Source organism: Euprymna scolopes, chromosome 32, assembly GCF_053919585.1.
Source record: "Euprymna scolopes isolate OS-2025 chromosome 32, ASM5391958v1, whole genome shotgun sequence".
NCBI classification, from domain to species: Eukaryota; Metazoa; Mollusca; class Cephalopoda; order Sepiida; family Sepiolidae; genus Euprymna; species Euprymna scolopes.
This window is the reverse complement of record NC_136513.1, coordinates 6,269,389-6,289,130: the sequence shown is the minus strand read 5'-3', so window position 1 is coordinate 6,289,130 and position 19,742 is coordinate 6,269,389. Positions and strand designations below refer to the sequence as shown.

Genomic DNA, 19,742 nt, shown 5'->3' with positions numbered 1-19,742 from the left:
AGTGGAGCATCTGCTATAAAAAATAATAAAAGCATAAAAGTATAAAATGTCACATTTAATTTTAGTAGCAGTACTTATTTTCATCACATCATTTGCTTCTGTTTTTGGCTTGAGATCCTGCTTGGAAAAATGCTTCCCATTGGGGTAGTACCCCTCTAGATACTGACAATGGATTATTCCTAACATCACTTCCCGTGACCAGGTTCTGCTTTTTAGCCGTCTGAACACAAAACTCAGAGACAGGCAGTCGTAACTTTACTTTGCCCTTCAATTGAGCGGACTTCCCACTCAACTAACATCGTTTCTATATTTTCTGTTTAATATATTATTCATTCCATTGTTTCCAAGCCTTCTCGTTATTCTTTCCAACATTTGCACAATAACACTTCTCATTAATCAAACAGTACTATATTTATTCATCGATTTATTTTTTTAAATGCTACTTTATTTAAACTGGAACACATTTTTAAGTTACGCAAATCTCAAGTTCAGCTTGATATTTTAATCGTCAAATACATAAGTCATTGAGTATTCCAGTTTTCGACATACTTTTTACTGAAAAAACAAAAAATAAGCAGCATTTTATATGAATAAATAAGATTAGTAAAATATGTTAACAAAGGCAAAATATGTGATACAAAATCATACGTACGTCACATGTCATCTTTAGATTATTGAGTTTGTTTTCAATTATGGACATACTCTCCTGAAATGTCGACTGGAATATGAAGCAAAATATCCGTTCGTTGGAATCAGGAATTTGGCTGAGATCATATAAAAATCTGAAAGTTAAAAAATAAACAAAAATGAACAAAATAAAACCTGAAGAAAAAATATAAAATGCATGTTTAGACAAATGTCTTCTTTTGCTTTTTTTTTTTTTTACTCTTTTTACCCCATATAAATGTATATTTGGACATAACAAGCTACTATTTGGAATCATGTCCCACAGGAGACTGTGGAGAGTTTAATAGATAGATGTTTGTTCGCAGTACATTTACACTTCTGCAGGTTAGTACAGTCACAGAAGCAGAAAACAGGAAGGGAATTCCAAAATCTAGCAGTTTGAGGGAATAAACTATTATTGTAGAAGGCTTTCCAGCATCTAGAGACCTCAACAGTGAAGGGGTGGGATCTTGCTGCTTGTCAGGTTAGTCAAGAGTATGTACATTGAATGGGGCACAAGTGCTATGAGTTCATCAGAGCACATTCCATTAAAGTACTTATAAAATAGACACAGAGATGCAACAGAGGTTGAAGTTTGGCTGATAGTGTGAAAATCTATTAGATTTGAGACTCATAAGGAGAGAATAGTAATAGATGCACCAATCCACATGTGGTAACAATACTCCATGCATAGGTGAATTGTGACCTTGTTCAGATATCTTGGATACTCTTTGGTGTGAGTAATTCTCTAGCATGGTAGAAGGAGCCCACCTTCGTTGCAGCAGCCTTGGCAATGTCCTCAATGTATTTAATCCAATTCATGTTGCATGTGAATCTTAAGCCAAGGAGTTTGAAGGATGAGCTCAGATATGGTCTAGAAGGTTTTTTGTAATTGTTAAAGTAGTATCGTTAGTAGTATTAAATGTTACCATCAATTTACACTATAGACTAAAGGTTGTTTCTCGGTTTCAAATGATAACTTATGACTTATACTGTTTTGTTTTTGGTTTGGGAACTATTGTATTCATTAATGTTGATACTTATACCTATAAGGGTTACCCACCCCACCTCCCCCAAAATTTATGGAATCATTAATAAAATGCACAATCCTTTCTGCAATCCAACCATACTTAGTATGAACAAACTTCAATCATGAATGTTAGACTGTCGCTATTCAAACATCTGCAGGGGCACTTTGGTGATAGTCTTCTCAGTAGGAGGTTTGCCAATTTGCTAAAAAATATGTCAAACACACATACATACACACATGTTGACCACTCCACACACACACCCTCCAAAAAAAGTGCCAACAAATGAAATTGTTAATAAAATTCATAATCGTTTTACAATCCAACCAAATTTAGTACAAATAAACTTCATTTATTATCTGATTTGTTCACCAAGTTTCAGTAATGAATGCCCAACAGTTTTGTTTTATCAACATTAAATGATAGACATATCTGAACACAACATGCAAAATTGTTAACTCAGACACACTTTTCTTTTAGTATTATCATGATTTGGACCACGATGGCCCTTTTCAGTTCAGGAATAATTTGGGAATTTTTTTTTTTAGTTACCCCCACGGATAAAAATTTATGAGTTAAGGGTGCACTAAGTGTGAAGCCACTTCAGAATGATACTTTTTACTGAGGAGATGATCACCAAAGTGCTCCACATATCAAAGAACAGCAAAATAAAAAATATGTATCATAACTGGAACTTGATGGGAAAGTCATCAATTGAAATTTGTTTGTACTAAATATGGTTCAATTGAAGAAAGAATTGTGAATTTTAATAACAATTTCGTTGATGTCATTTTTAGGGTGATCTTGTATAAGGCACCAATTAAGATTGTAAGCCACTGCAAATAACAATACATTTTCCCTTTAAGAAACTGAAAATCCATAATCAAGATTAGTGTAAAAAACATAATTAGTAAAGCTTCTCTAGTTGCAAACAATTCAGAGCGGCAAAACTATTATGATTAACTGATACAAGCAATTAAAAGTCATGATGCATTATGAAGCATCATTTTATGATTGTGTAAATAAAAATATACATAATATATTGAATAGTGATACAATAAAGACTATTTGACAAAAACTTACTTTCCATTTCTTTTAAATAGTATTTATATAGAAACTTAATAAAATTTTTAAATAATTACAATGATTTTTTTTTTTAAACTTGCAAATGTTTTAGATAGCATGCATATTATTCAATTATAAAATTGCTGATATCACTAATCATAGTAAAAACTGATTTAGTGTCCAAGTTTAACATTTTAGCGTGAAAACACTTGCCCGTCTAGCCACACTGAAGCAAAATAGCTGCCTATGAACCTCTTTCTCACTCTCCCACTCCATCTCTCTATCTTTCTCTCTATATATATAAAAAGTATGTGGACAAGTTAATAAAATCTGGGTTACATTCGGATGAGTGTGAAGTTTGTTCCAGATCACATTTCTACTAATAAGCCGATCAGCAAAGTGTCTCCACTCTGAATTCAGTTCTGAAGTGATTTATAGTTAAGAAAGTTTTTCCCATCCTGTTGAAACCATCGATCATCATTCACAACACATCTCTATCAACCCAACGCTGCTGAAACCTTAAAAGCCACTAGTTAGCTCTCGATATTCATTGACCCAGTAAGCTAAAAACTGTTGTGCATTCATGACTGAAACTATTTTAACTAGTCATAAGTCCATGTTCATTTGTATCAAAATATGGTTGGATCACAGAAAGAGCTGTGAATGTCATTAGGGATTCCATTGGTGGTATGTTTGGGGGGTCACCCTGGAATATGCTTTGGCTGATGTATCTGCCATGATTCTTCAGACATAGCTTTTTTTTTATGTATGCTGATATTTTTTCCATATTTAAATATGATTTCTGTTGACTGTGTACAGTGATGCTGCTATAGAAACAATTGCAGCTGGTGAAACAGGTTTGTGTGTGGAGCGAACCCACATACACCAATTGTAAAAGGGAAACAATAGAAAAATTATCACCCCCTCATCAAATCATCACAGAGGGTGCTACTAATTTCCTCTTTTACTTCCGCTTTCTCTCTTTGCCTCGTTGGATGCACATGGCTCACGTTCACTCCATAAATACACACAATCGAAAAGCAAATTTTCGCCTGTATGCATGTGTATATACTCAAGGTAAGGTTGACTTAATTTCTCCAATACATTAATGGACTACAATGAACTGTTCAATTAACTTCAGCAACATTAACAAAGTTATCAGAATTACACATGTCACGCGCGCGTAGCAATCCAGAACTATGTCTGATCACACATATATGCACACACATATTCTCATACTGTTTTTTCCATTGTTCATGAATAAATGTATTGTATATACGTAACTCGGTATTTTGTTGTAAGTCATGAGATAAGATAATTATTTTCAAAAATAACAGTCAGTAAAGGTCAGAAATCAAACAGTAAATGTGTGAGAAAATAAAAGAATTTTCTTGTTTTGCATTTATTTAACATTATTTTTGTAAAAAAAAATTTTTCGTTTATCATTCCTATATTACCATCAAAATGGGTTACTGTTATTTAAAGCAATACTACTACATAATGTTTTAAAATACTAGATTTTTTTCAATTATTCAGTTTTATTAAATGTTAATAATTTGCAAACAGTTTAATTGCTGGATTGGATTGTGACATTACTCTCTTTTCAACTGTTGAAACCATTGAAAAGAGAGTAATGTCACAATCCACAGTCCAACATTTACTTAAAATAAAATTGAGCACTTTCAGTGAAAACTATGGGTTCACAATAAGTATAGTGGTCTTACTAGAAGCCTGGTAGTTGATGTTAAGCATTCCCTGCCCATTTAATGGACAAGCTCAGACTCACATGGACGTAGATGGTACAATGCTTGATATGAAAGCTATTTCTATTTAGACATGCTGATGATAGTTGTGAACATACTATCACTGCTATGTTGCATGGAGATGGCTCAGGAAATTGCTGCAAAGACACATTTTGAGGCAAAGTCTTTTCAACCTATGTTGCACGACAGTGAGATCTGGGCCTCAAACACTTCTTATCTATAATGGTTTTTAACATACTGATCATACTTTGGTTAAGTGAACGTGTGACTGCAAAATAGAAGAAAAGATCTCCTGAACTATGCGCTTATCAAAAACTTGGTATTGGTGAAACGGATGCCTTATGCAATCAGCATCTCAGTTGATTTGGCCATGTACAGTCTGCCATCTCTTGCATTAATTTGCTTGGCTATTCTGAGTACTAGAGAGCGAGATAAACTGAAGAAGATGTGGTTTGAGTGCAGAAGTGATATAACTGTATGCAACCTAGTTGATATCAGATGTGAGTGCATGGTTAGCAGGCGTGAGATGTTGCCTGATGTTGCTTAAGCCAAAGTCCAGGACACTCATAGCAACTAAAATAACAAAACTGGATTAAGAAGGAGAATAAAAAAGAAAAATATTACTGTCATATGATAAGAACTGTAAACTGAAAGCCTTCATTTTGAAAGAAATCAAAAAAGGTTTTCATACTTACTGTTCCGGTTTGTCCAGAGATATGTCCGGCTTCTTTTCCACGTGTTCACAGATTTTCTTTAATTCAGCAGCTTCCGCTCTCTAAATAAATAAAAACAAAAAAGTAAAGGAATTGTGGTAAGGGGGGGGGGGGTAATAAATAATAATGTGATTTATGAAATCCGTTATACTGAGTTCAAACCCAGTTTGCTATACTATTTATACTGGTACAATTTTCCTTATTTTCAACACACATTCAAGAATTTCATATTCAAGAAAATACACAAAAAATACATGAAATTTAGAATGTGATTAAAATGAAAAGACAACAACTTTGTTTTGTAATCAAAAATGTACAACATTTCTTAGATTTTATTGTTATTACTGATTCGTTACTGTAGTGCACTAGATAAAAATGATAAACCAGCATTTTCAATATTGTTGTGATTAATGCTAAAATTGAATTCTCTCTGTCTATGCCATGTTTTTAGAAAATTATACAAGCAAGCCATCTATTAACTAGTTATCAACATTACTGGGCTGTTCTGATACTGCACTTCAACTTTTCTGTCCTCGGTCAGTGGAGGAGATCCTTCATGACTGAGACAATTTTTATTTTTGTTCCTATCCAGAGTGCCTCTTTTTGGGGAGCTGAATTTTCCCCACATTAAAAACCAACTTTGGGTCTAACTCTGCCCTCGTGGGAGGCAAGTAAATAGGAACATTACTGGTAAGAAATTATTCAGTAACAAATGCAGAATATGATTTTGAAAGATGTTGCTATGTTATTATTGTAAAAAATTATACTAGCAAATCATCCAATAACTAGTTATCAACATTACTGGTTAGAAATTATTTAGTAACAAATGCTGAATATAATTTTGAAAGTCATGTAAGGTTATGCTATGATGTGATGATGTCACATTTGTGAAGATATGCATATTTAAAGATTACACAAGTTTTCAAACACGTACATCATCCATAATACGTTTAGATACTCTTCATTTTTTAATCTTAAGCTTCATAAAAATTTAAATAATGCCCCAATTTTTCTGGAAATCATAAAAAGTTTTGTACAGATCACAAATGGTTATTGCAAAAGTTTTGATAATCGCATGTTTTTGTGGAAGTTATTTTAGTTGGTAGTCATGCTAATGATTTAATACTTGCCTGCGAAACAACAGAAAGTCCATTTGTTAAAGACTTGAAAGAATGTCATGGAAAGTAAAGGTTTGAAAGTGACTGTTACAAAAACCAAACTAATGATTAAATCTCATTATCCAGGGAATTTTATATTGCTTACCTGGAAGAGATGCTTTATGTTGATTTGTCTGTGAAACAATGGAAAACCTATTTATTAAGTTAAAGACTTTCAAAATGCTATGGAAAGTAAGGGCCTAAGAGTGAATGTTACATAGACCAAAGTGATGATCCATGGTTGCAGTGTTGGAAAGTCCACAGAAAGAGGAAATATTCTCTACTCAATTTGTTGAATGGGAGTCAATTTTTTGTGGTACTCCATTGGAATTATTGGTAGGTTGAGAGATGATAAACAGTTTGCATGCAAGAAGTGTAAAACAGCCGTGACAGATGAAAAACTGGATGTAGAAAAAGTATATTTGAATCGGGAGGCTATTAAGATTGTCCAGAAGTTTTGTTACCTTAATGATATTGTTGGTGCACAAAGAGAAAAAGGTGCTGGTGTGATTGCAAGAGGCAAGGAGAAAGTTCATATGCACATCTGATAAGTTGTGCAATTTTGAATTTGATATTGCACTTTTGTCACGTGTGATTGTGAAGCTCGTTGCTCTGAGGGGAAATTAATCTGCAATGTAATTCTAACTCTCTGGGTTGCATGTGTCAGGGGCAGCTAAAAACTTGGACAAAAATCATTGCTGACCTCTCAAGTTCATAAGCGGTTGACCTTTGATGGTAGAATCGTGATTGGTTATCCATCTTATTCATCTTGTGTGAACTTGCTTAGAACCACAGAGCATGAGCCATTAAGGTTCGGGATGTGGTGTGACGCATGCCCGGGACACGAAAGTGTCACATTCACGTGCCAGTGACATATATCTGTTATAACCAACTTAACCTTAACCTTACCAAACTGAATGCCATTACAACAATAACAATGAAGCATCCCCACCCCAATCTGAAAACTATCAATTCTCCTCTTTCCACCAATGTTTGTGCCTTGAGTTTTCTCCTTTTTCATTTTTATATTCTGGCTGTGTTGATTCTAGTATTGGCATTTACCGAGGGTGCAAACACTGGTTTATAATTTGTATTCAAAGCAAAAAACAACAGACACATACATTGTGTAAGAGCAACTTATACAATATGTGTGTGTGTGTCATAAGGGCCCTGTCACTAATACCCACATCAGTGTTTGTTCTGCTGTCTCCCAAGTTTAGGACATCAGCTAAAACCTAACTGAGAACACTTGCCAATCACATCATTCATTGTCATTTGCTCAAAGTCATCTACAACTGATCTTCCGGTTTCCTCAAACAACTCTGCCTTTCCTTGACTCACTCTTGAATATATTTACTTTTAACCTGAAATTCTAAATGGCTGATTTTTTTCTGCAACCACAACCGACACTGGTAATAAGCACTTCTACTCTCAGCTTACTCATTCCATTGCTGTCAGGTCACCAAAAAGTAACACCTAATTGTTATGCCGTCACTTGATCTGTGGAGTTCAAGTGGGCCTACCTTTCGCTTTTTCTTTTTTCCGTTTACTTATCTACTTCCTCATTTTAATATTGTCTTTGATTTTCTAACTCAACATTTTCCAGTGGCTCTGTTTGGGAGTGGGGAAGGGAGACAATTTATAGTATCACATCTATACTCTTCAGATTTAGTCTTGATCTGAGGTCATCACATTAGTCATCTATTCATCTGTGTCTGCTTATCTCATCATCTGCTCAACCCGATCTGTCAATCTACTTTCTATGACCTAACTCTGTCTTCTGAACATTTCTACTTTCCATTTGAAAATCCTAAATATATTGTCTTTTTCTTAGTTACTCTCTGCTGATCACTGGAACTGGCTACACCCAACTGTTCCTCAGCATCGTTATCTGTCCACTGAGAAACTAATAACTGTCATAACATCATCTTGTCTGTACATCACACTAGATATGTCCCTACCATATTGTTATCTATTTCATCATTTTTGTATTGTGATGCATTTTCTAACAAGCATTTTCTGTGAGTGCATAAAATCACAGCATCATATATTTTTGTTCAGGGGGTTTGAATGTGAAACAGTGTCAAGAAAAAACAACTTACCAAATCATAAAGAGTTTTCACTTTTTCTAGATCCAATTGCGACGTATCAAATAACAAAATTGCTAAAACAAAAAAATATTGAAATTAAATGAAACTATTGACAAAAATGTAGTATAGTTAACAACAACAAAAGAGAAAAGCACCAAATATGTAACAAATGACTGTTACCAAATATTACCAAATGATGCATTTCATTTTCTGTCAATCTGTACAGTTTAAAACTTTTGAAACTGTGAGTTTTGTTATTTCAGCCACTCCTAGGTGATGATTCCGAAACTGACCACCAACCATGAGACGTCTTCCCATCTCAAATGTTCAAAAAACATCTCAGCACCACCTATCGTCTTTTTACTCATCTCACTTTCTATACTTTCATTCTGCTCACAAATCATTTTCTTCCATTGTCAAGGTTCTTAGCTCTGATGGGAGGAGGGAGAATGTCCATAGTATCACAGCAGGATGATCCACAAATCAAGCAGGAGACAATCAGAGTTTGCTTGCCTTTGCTGCAACTTTACCTCACTGAGCTGGCAATGTCTCATCCAATTCAAAAGCACATGATGTGATTACCTAAACCATTGAGCCACACATGACAGAAAATTGGCAAACTCTTGGTAGGCAGCAATTTGGTTGAAGATTCCCAAAACAATTTCTTTACAGTAAGCGAGTCAAAGGAAAAAGAACTTTAGGAGGACAGCAAAAATGGTTCAAAGGCAGCTTGAAGGTGTCTCTCAGACAGTTCCGTTTGTATTCCCACTCATGGGGAAAACCTAGCTCAAAACAAATGTTCCACAAAGGGGACACAATTGCTAAACCTGCATGCATTGAGAAACACAAGAGAATGCTATTCAAAAAGGCAGAGCAGTCAGCACCTCTGCTACAGAATTATACCACAGGTGCCCAACATGTGGGAGATGCTTCAGAGCTTGAATCAGACTAACAAGCCATCTCTGAACCCACAAAATTACTACATGATCATGGTTATTTTCATATGGGCGAATATCAGCAGCAGCAAGTTAATTGCCACCAGAAGTGCTTAATTGTCCTCCACATTTTGAAAGAGGTGATGTGAGGACAGACTTCCGGACATGCAACCATCGATAGAGTAGACGCGTTGAAATATTAGATTTTGTAGAAAATGTGCTCAGACTCAAAACATACACCAACTTACCATTTTCAATGTCTGTCATTGTAAGACGAATACTTGATAAGAAAATACCAATTGCTTGGGACCTCTTCGCATCGAGCAGCTTAGCAACCTAATAGGAAAGAAAAAAGTATTTAGAGAAATATTTATAGATGAAACTGTAGAGAAATTTGTAGTTAGTGCGAAAATTACTTGCCTCAAAAACGCCCACATGTATGCAAGTCTTGTAAAGTTCAGTTGCTGAATAATAGAAAAAAAACAAAATGGCGACATGCAGTTAATTTTATTCGCAAACTAATGTGAATTTTCACCGTCCATATGCAAATTAGATGATCTTAGACTGCATAAAAGCAAACCATTTAAAGAACAGGGGAGTTCATTTTGAGAATGGCGAGCTGCGAAAACATATGGTTTAGCAGACAGAACACGTTGAAGTTAAGAGGTGACATCAGTGAAAAGGAGTGCTATCAACTCATTTAGAACACAAAAAACAAAGAAAACAGAATTATTAGTTTTTGATTTTTAATTTTTACCAGTTTTGTAGCATATCATATATGATGCAGAAACACAGTCATATATTTGGAGAGGAAAAAAAACATCCAACATTCAGTTCAGCCATTTGTTAAATGGCTTAACTTTGTGTAAACAATATTCAGATCATTCAAGTCTGGCACAAGACCATTTAACAACTTACAATACCTCTAGTAAATAATTATGTACTATAGTACTAACTGTATCTATATGGAGTTGCTTGGAAGATTTTTATTTTCATTTTTGTGTTGTTCATTGAATCCCCTTTGCTTTGTTTTGTTTTGTTTTTTTCACTTAAATAATTCTTGGCATGCAAAAAATTATAATTTTGGAAAACTAATTTAATGTCAAAAATCGGTTTTGCAATAAAATAGATAAGACTTCTTAGGACATGTTAAAATTTAAATCACATAAATACTTTCACATTTTTTTTTTTTGTAACGACAGAATAGACATACCTAGAAATATTTTTCTCTGTGTGCATTTTTTTAGCTATATAAATTTTTTTAGCTATATAAATCTTTGTTAAATGTGTTTTGCTGGTGCACACGAATGGCAAACATGTAGTTGTAAGATGCTTGGCTAAAGGTAGAGAGAAGGCACAGAGAACTGAGAATATCTCTGGCCAGAGTCAGACCACCCAAGAGATATCCTTTTTTTTCTTTTGAAGAAAATAAGCACCACATTGAATGAAAAGAGTCCCACTGGGATCAGCTTTGTGCAAAAAACAATGTCCAGAAATCAGCTAGATATTATCATTAGTGGATGTCTCCTCTGGGCAGCTTAATGACTCCCAACAAAAGGCCAGAATCACGTATGAAGTGACCACGGAGGAGGAGAAACACAAAGAGGAGTTGGAGTTGAAAGTTGAAGAGAGGGAGTTGGAGAAGAAAGAGCTGGTTTTCCAGAGACGCATCGAGCAGTTCAGTCAGTGTGCCTCTGCAGGTTGGATGGCTCTCTTTGGGGTTCTCAGTAAATGACAGCGTAAATGAGACTTGTGCCTTTCAGTCTTGGTCAGGCAAACATCTCGTTCTGAAAATCTGCCATTCAACCTTGGTGAAAACGAGTGCCACTTATCTAAAATAATAAATGTTGTTTATGAATTGGAACTGTGTTGTTTTGATTTGAATGCAAATTCTTCTTGGCAGCATTGAATGGATGGATCAATAAACTTTGGCCCGACACAACGTGTAGGACGATCATATGCAGTGAACGAATAGACATGGTGGATGTTCTCAAAAAATAATGAAAAACTAAAATAATTTGAAAAATAAAAATCCCATTTTTAAAAAACATTGTGAAAATTACTGGCTTATAATTTAAAATTAAATGCATGCTTTTTATTTGTTTCGGCTACATTTTTCAATGATACTTCCATGAAACATTCATCATTTGCATCAAAAAAATTATCAGACAAGATTTTGTGTCCGTGTTTCTTGCTTACACAGAACTATAAATATACATGGATTTTTTTTTTTTTTTGCTTTTTACTATTCTCTAAGTATTTTACTTGGCAAGGTGTGCCCACCTGGGCAACATGCAACTAGTCAGTAAAGAAAAATATATTGTATAGAAACAAATACTTGCTGTCTCTCTCTCTCTCTTATTGTTTCTTCCTCTCTGTAGACTAATATAAAACACTCACTCTTTTCCTATATATCAACACTTAACACTTATGAAGTAATCGCTTTTCATCAACAGTACCTGAGGGACAACTCACTTATCTATATAGTAATAATGTAGTACCTTTTACCTACATACATACGTGTGTCACGGTTTCCAGATAATAAATTATGCGATTGGGAGATCCTATTTATTAAAAAAAGTGTTGAGACATTATGTTGAACAAAGATGGTGGCAGTAAATTAAATCAGCAAAGAATCAATGCAGTCACGATCTCGAGTGTTGATTAATTTTTAGTAACAAAGACGGCAGCGAAGAATCCAATGTAGTCTCGATTTCGAGTGTTGAGTAATTCTTAGTAACAAAGATGGAGGCAAAGAATCAATGCAGTCACAATTCAGTCATTTTGAGACAGAGGTTGCAGCAAACTGAATTGAATCCAAAATTCGATATTTTTTTATAGTAATGTTTGAAGCTTCTGATTGGTTGATTGTCATAACCGTGGTTATAAAAACGATCGTCGAAATCATTGGAGTCATACACCCATTAGTAGTCAAAAACATTTTAACAGAAGGTGCTAACATACTACAAACATTAAATTAGTATTTTTTTTTTTTTTACATGAGGGGTCACCACTTATCAAGGCCCGAAGGCCACTCAGGGATAAGTTTATTGCGTGTACAGTAATCAATGGGATAGTATTGTAGTAATCATTAGTATTGGGGGTTTGATAGAGTGTCTTACTTAAGGGGGCGGTTTGTCAGGAGTTTGTTTATGTTAGACTTGAAGACGTCCAAGTTGTAGTCAGGTGAGAAACAGGCAAGCGGCAGAGAGTTTCACTGGCGTGCAGTTCTAAGAAAGAAACTTTGCTCATGGAATCTACGAATGTACGTAGTATGTTATTACCTTCTATCCTCCTTTTTAATAAATAGGATCTCCTGTTCACCAAAGACTAAATGTAAAAAAAAGAAAAAAATGATGTCGCTTTTGGACCATATCTGAAACTAAAATATACCTTCTTGCTCTTCTGGCTAGGATCCAAGAGTAGTATCTGTTGTCTAAAGATGATATGATATTGTAAGGTTTCCGTTTGCACTGGGCGTCCATACAATAGAAATATGTCACAGACTACCCTAAGGATATTGGAGATAAACCGTAATAACCAGATATATTCTGGCACTAAATTAATAAAATTACTTAAATACTTTTACAGTTTTAACAAAAGGGCTACAATAATATTGCAGGGTCTTCATCCATGCTGAATGTCTACAAAATTCCCAGCAGCAATATTATTACATATGAAAAATGTCTCTGTGGAATTTCCACAGGTCCCAGTCTATATAAATAAAATTGAGTAGTTTTATCTCTGTGTGCATTCACAAAAAAAGAAAAAAAATAGGCCTGATGAACATTCTGCATGCATGGAGTATTGTTACCACATCTGGGCTGGTGCACTAATCACTAGTCTTCCCCTGTTTGAGAGAGTGCAAAAGAGTTTTCAATCTAATAGGTCCTGCGCTGTCCCATCACCACAATGTTACAGCCCTGTTCTTGTTTTACAAGTACTTCAATCAAATGTGCTCCGACAAACTTGCTGCACTTGTGCCTCTAAATGTAAATACTCCTCTCCAAAAAGCACTTTTCTACTGTAGAGATTCACAGATGCTAGAAAGCTTTAATTGCTTTTTTCCTTGCACTATTTACCTCTTTGCTCCTTGTTTTCCCAACTGTACTAACATGTAAAAATTTTAATGTAATGTGAACAAATATCTTGTTGCCCAATTCATCACTTAGGATTTCCTTATAAATCTGGTCCCTAATACTCAGTAGCCCTTATTTCTAAGCGGCAATGTTCCTTGTCTGGAGTGAAATAAAGTAAAAAAGAAACATTGCTGAAGATGGTAGATACAACATAGTATGAAAAAGCAAATCCTATATAGATGAGCAATAGAAATTTTTAAGGTCATGATTATTAACAGGATCAAAACCAAACAACCACCATTTTGGCTCCCGAAAAACCTACATACAAAAAATTGCATCAGTATATTATCATTCTTGTAATTACAAATTTTTATAGCTTTTCGATTATATATATAATTGATATTTATTTATAAATAAATATCAATTATGAATCCCCTTTGAATTGGCCGTCTTAAAAAGAATTATAAGAAGCTGTCAACCCTAGCATAATACAATGATCCAACATCCGCTGTTGAACATTATGACTAACTTTCTGTATTTGTTTGGTTGACTCAACATTGATATAAAACAATTTTCTTTCCTTTCCTATTAGAATTCTTGGGACGCCTAGGAGACCAGACTGCAGAGCAAAAGATGACTGTGACTGGGTTCGAATCCTTCGACCGGCAGTAATTATTATTTTCTATACTAATGATTGTGTAAACATGAGACACTAGTGCATATAGGTAAAAATTAGAGTGGAATGATAAAAATGTCGCCATAAAGAAAACAATATGACAGTTTTATTTTAAAACTTTTATTGAAAAAATCAATTCAATAACTTGATTATGTAGTAAAACTAACATTCATTCAATGTAGCTGCCTTCAGCCTCAATCACCGCCTTGATATGGATCCAGAACTGGAAGCATACCTTTTCCACAAGCGCTGGCAGAAGTTCAGCAAATATTCAGCGGATGGCGGCGATCAGGCTGACTTTGGTGTTGAGGGAGGTCACCTTGGTGATGCTTGCAATGTATGACCAAACAAAGTAGTCCAGCAGGTTCAGATCGGGGGAAGAGGAGGTCTAGTGAAACTCGGGTACAAAGTCGTAACACTCTTTCTGAAGCCAAGCCTGGGTCTTCTTGGACTTGTGGGCTGGCATCAAGTCCTGCTGCCACACCCAGGGTCTGCCTGTGGCCACTTAATTGCACCAGGGGATCACCACACTCTTCAGCACATCCAGGTTCACTTTGGTATTAACTTTCAAGCCAACTTCAAAGATGTGAGATGGCATAATATGGCTCTCACTTGCAACCACACACACAGCCAAAAACATGGCCGGAAACTTTGTTTTTATCACCTTGGGTACATCCCTGTAATTCATGGCAATCCAGTGATGCATTTTGGTGCTGCTGGCAATGGTTCAGTTGTCATAACTTAGATTGGTAAAGAGCATGAGTTGTACAGCGGCGCATCTCTGATCTTGCTCGTTGAACATTGTGTCACTTTCTATCATAGAAGGCTCCTATCGCTCTGGAGATTTGTATACAACTGGCCAACTAGTAGTTGGTCTGCAACAAACAAAGAAAAACGGTTTCATCACACAGAAATGGAATTATGTTGCTTTTTCTAGGGCGATAATTTTCTTGTTCCACGATGTAAATAATAATCATTTATAAAAATATTATACATACACACACAGGATGCAGCATAAATAACTCTTTTGTTCTATTTTTGGGGGCATTTTTCTTTAATTACTTTAATGCAACATATTACTTTCTCAATCTACTACCAAGTGGTAACCCAGGTTTGGATCCTGGTAACAGCACCAAAATGACATTTGTTGCATTATTGAATGTATATATAATTTTCTTGTTCGCACTTTTCAAATGCTTGCAAAATTATATACATCTGACGATTCTTTTGTTGTACTCTAAGTTAACACAGGCAAACTTTATCAACATACAATTCACTGTTCACCATTGACAAGAAAGAGAGAGAGACACACACAAACAGAACAACTGCATTTAGTGGTAAGGGGGGGGATATGTCAAGCAACAGCAGAATTTGTCACTCACATTGAATGACTGTCATTCTCTTTCTACCTCCTTTTTTGTCTGTTATCTGTGTCTAATAAAGACAGCAACTGATATTCCCGAAATGTAAATATTTAAAATATTTATTGTTATTTATTTTACATTACACAATTCTAACTCCCTGACCTGAAATGTAAGCCTTTCTTTGTTTTCAATATTTATAATTCAGGTCATTTTTATAGAACACAAGAATGTAGATCAAAATCCATCTGAAATGTGCATGTGTGCATGCCTCTGATTTTATTGGTATTGCTCTGGTTCAATATTCAAGTTTTATTCATTAAATTAAAAAAAAAAAAATAAGTGGTATATATACGCACCATATACAATGTAACCTTAAAAAGATATGGTTGATTACTTATTTAGAATAATACTTAACTAAAAAAAATAAAAATACAGAAAAATCCTTATGGAACAAAGATGGCATATTTCAAAAATCACATAAATTGATCAAGTACTTTTCTAACTAAGAAAATCAAATTTTATGACTACGCAAAACAGTGATTTGATTGGCCATTATTTATAAATAAGGAGACAACTTAATTCGAACTATCAAGGTTAAAATCAGCATTATAATAGATATATTTTGTATTAAAATCACTAAAAATCATAATTTTTTATTTTTTTAGTTAAAAAAACACTACTTGATTAATTTACATGATTTTTCGAATATGACTTCTTCATTTCCTGATGAGTACAGCATCAAAGATGTTTCTGTATTTTTGTTTTTTTTAACTAAGTGTAATTCTAAATAAGCACCAAAGGATGTCATGCTCCACCCTGTATATGCACACGCAGAAACATTTAAAAATATTCTAATGACGACTGCATAAAATTATTTTTGTTCTAATTATAACTTGAGTATGATAAGTTCTATTGTCACACAAGTTTCACCACAACATTATGATTTTTAATTGCTTTGAAATATTGAGGCGGGCGAGGGGACATTTATTAAAGGATTCAAATAAGCCTGTTGTGTGATGTGTACTTCAGTTAGCATGCCTCTTACCTCTTTGGTCTTTGGTTTTGGTTTGGCCATTGCACGTTGAATATTATCGGCCGGCGGTTTGGAAAACATCTCATCAAATTCAGTCATATTTATTTCCACTTCTTCTAACTTCTCCCATAAAATCTCATGGTTGATGCTTGGGCTTTTCACATAAAACAAAATAGAAAAGGAAACAATCAAAAACATTTATAATCAAGAAATATAGAAAAGTGTAAAAAAAAAAAAAGGAAACAATTTTTAAATAAAAAAATAACTACAATAATCAAGAAATATAGAAAAAAATTAAAAAAAGGAAACAATTTAAAAAAAAAAAAACATTTACAGCAATTAAGAAATATAGAAAAGTATAAAAAAGAAACATTAAAAAAAAAAAAAAAAAAACTACTTTTAGTAATTTTGCCGCAGATGAGGTTTGAACTGACAACCTGTAAGTGCAACATGTTAATTGATTGACTGTTGGCAACAAATACATAATTTTGATGCTCTAAAACACATAAGTTACACATGTCTTTTCTTTCTTTCTCTTCTCTCTCTCTCTAGAGTTAAATATGAATCAGAGGAGATGGAGACCAATAGCTAACTAATGTGTATATATGGAAAAAACGTTATCATGTTTAATTCCTTCCATGCTATAGGTGAAAGGCATAGTAGTAATTACTCCTCAACCTTCCTCTATGATGGCTTTTAGGGTTTTTTTACTCACATTCACCTCTAACAAGGCATATTGCCACTTGGACGTAAGAGCTACTATTTGGGATCATGCTTAAGAAAGATTAACAAGATTTTGGTTCACAGTGCATTTAAACTTCTGCATATAAGTACAGTCAAGGAAGCAGGTAGTAGGAAGGGAATTCAAAAGTCTAACTGTTCGAAGGAAGAAACTATTACAATAAAATATTTTTTGGCATTTAGGGATCTCAACAGTGAAGGGGCGTGATTTTGTTGCTAAGTGGGTTTGTCGGGCATATGCACATCAAATGCAACAAGTTCATCAGAGTACATTCCATTAAAATACTTGTAAAACAGGCACAGAGATGCAACATTGCAGCGATGAGACAGGGGTTGGAGCTTAGTTGATAAAGTGGGACCTATTAGATTGGAGACTCTTTTTTAGACCCTATCCAAGAGGGAGAGACTAGTGGTAGATGCACCAGCCCAGATATGGCAACAATACTCCATACATGGGCAAATAGTGGCCTTGTAGAGGTACAAGATATTCTCAGGTGTGAGTAGTCTTCTAGCACAATAGAGGGAACCCACCTTCTTTGCAGCAGGCTTTGCAATATCCTCAACGCATTTGTTCCAGTTCATATTGCCCGTGAATGTTAAGCCGAGAAATTTGAAAGAAGAATTTTCAGATACAGTGTTATTTCTCATAGATATTGTTGGTTGGGGAGGCATCATGTAATTGTTAAAGCAGAGTAGCTTAGTCTTACTAGCATTAAATGTTACCGTCCATTTACGGCCCCATTCCACTACAGTCTGGAGGTAATTTTTTAATGATTCTGCTATTGTCTTAAATTTGTCTACATCCATTTTTTCTTTGTGCATGTTATAGAGCATTGTATCATCAGTAAATATACCCATCTCAGACACAGTATTATCAGGTAGGTCATTATTGAATATCAGGAATAATAGTGGTCCAAGGATCGACTCTTGAGGCACTCTCACATTAATGTTATGCTGTTTGGATGAGCATCCATCAATGAAACCCTGGATGGTTCTATTGTCTAAGATGGATCTAATTATATTTAGTATACGTCCAGTTATACCATACAATTTAATTTCCCATAGCAGCCCTTTGTGCCAGACTTTGTCAAAGGCCTTGGATATATCAAGGGCTAGAGCCCTGGCTCTGCCTGCCTTATCCAGTGCATGGTATATGTGTTTGTGATAAAAATTAAATATTAAAATTAATGAAATTGCTTGAAAATAAAACATTTTTTCAATAACACAAACCAAGATTTGGCATGCAAGTCTGATGAATCAGATTGTTTTATCTACTTTTAGTAAAAAAAAAAAAAAAAACTATCCTGGTCAATAAAGTAGGGGAAGATCTGAGCGTACTTTATAAGAAGAACTGTTAAATAGTGGACAAAAAAGGAAAAAATTATGGAAAATTAACAAATACAGATTTTTAATCTATAAAACGATCTAAATTTGTAAAAATATCGTTTATATAAATATTGATATTTTTTTTTCAAAAAGAAATTGTTGATTGAAAAATATATTCAATAAGAAAATCTTTTGTTGAATGAATGTAAATAAGAGTTGATGGAAAAAGCATCGGCAAATAAATAAATAAAAAGTTGTCAATAAAAAGTTGTCAAATAAATGAATAAAAAAGTTGTCAAATAAATAAATAAAAAGTTGTCAAATAAATAAATAAAAAGTTGTCAAATAAATAAATAAAAAGTTGGCAAATAAATAAATAAAAAGTTGGCAAATAAATAAATAAAAAGTTGGCAAATAAATAAATAAAAAGTTGGCAAATAAATAAATAAAAAGTTGGCAAATAAATAAATAAAAAGTTGGCAAATAAATAAATAAAAAGTTGGTAAATGAATAAATAAAAAGTTAGCAATAAATAAATAAAAAGTTGGCAAATAAATAAATAAAAAGTTGGCAAATAAATAAATAAAAAGTTGGCAAATAAATAAATAAAAAGTTGGTAAATAAATAAATAAAAAGTTGGTAAATGAATAAATAAAAAGTTGGCAAATAAATAAATAAAAAGTTGGCAAATAAATAAATAAAAAGTTGGCAAATAAATAAATAAAAAGTTGGCAAATAAATAAATAAAAAGTTGGTAAATGAATAAATAAAAAGTTGGCAATAAATAAATAAAAAGTTGGCAAATAAATAAATAAAAAGTTGGCAAATAAATAAATAAAAAGTTGGCAAATAAATAAATAAAAAGTTGGCAAATAAATAAATAAAAAGTTGGCAAATAAATAAATAAAAAGTTGGTAAATAAATAAATAAAAAGTTGGTAAATGAATAAATAAAAAGTTGGCAAATAAATAAATAAAAAGTTGGCAAATAAATAAATAAAAAGTTGGCAAATGAATAAATAAAAAGTTGGCAAATAAATAAATAAAAAGTTGGCAAATAAATAAATAAAAAGTTGGCAAATAAATAAATAAAAAGTTGGTAAATAA

General features: G+C 33.7%; 1 protein-coding gene across 3 annotated transcripts in view; it reads right to left on the bottom strand.

Moving 5' to 3' along the window:
- LOC145256196 (formin-like) overlaps positions 1 to 19,742 on the bottom strand; it is a 154,059-nt gene that overhangs the window by 57,029 nt on the left and 77,288 nt on the right. For all 3 annotated transcript variants that reach the window (XM_080114806.1, XM_080114807.1, XM_080114808.1), the window contains 5 exons: positions 16,582 to 16,723; positions 9,666 to 9,753; positions 8,495 to 8,556; positions 5,218 to 5,297; positions 653 to 782 (listed from right to left, as the gene is read on the bottom strand). In XM_080114806.1, coding sequence (XP_079970932.1) covers positions 653 to 782; positions 5,218 to 5,297; positions 8,495 to 8,556; positions 9,666 to 9,753; positions 16,582 to 16,723 — 502 coding nt within the window. The remainder of the gene's footprint in view (positions 1 to 652; positions 783 to 5,217; positions 5,298 to 8,494; positions 8,557 to 9,665; positions 9,754 to 16,581; positions 16,724 to 19,742) is intronic.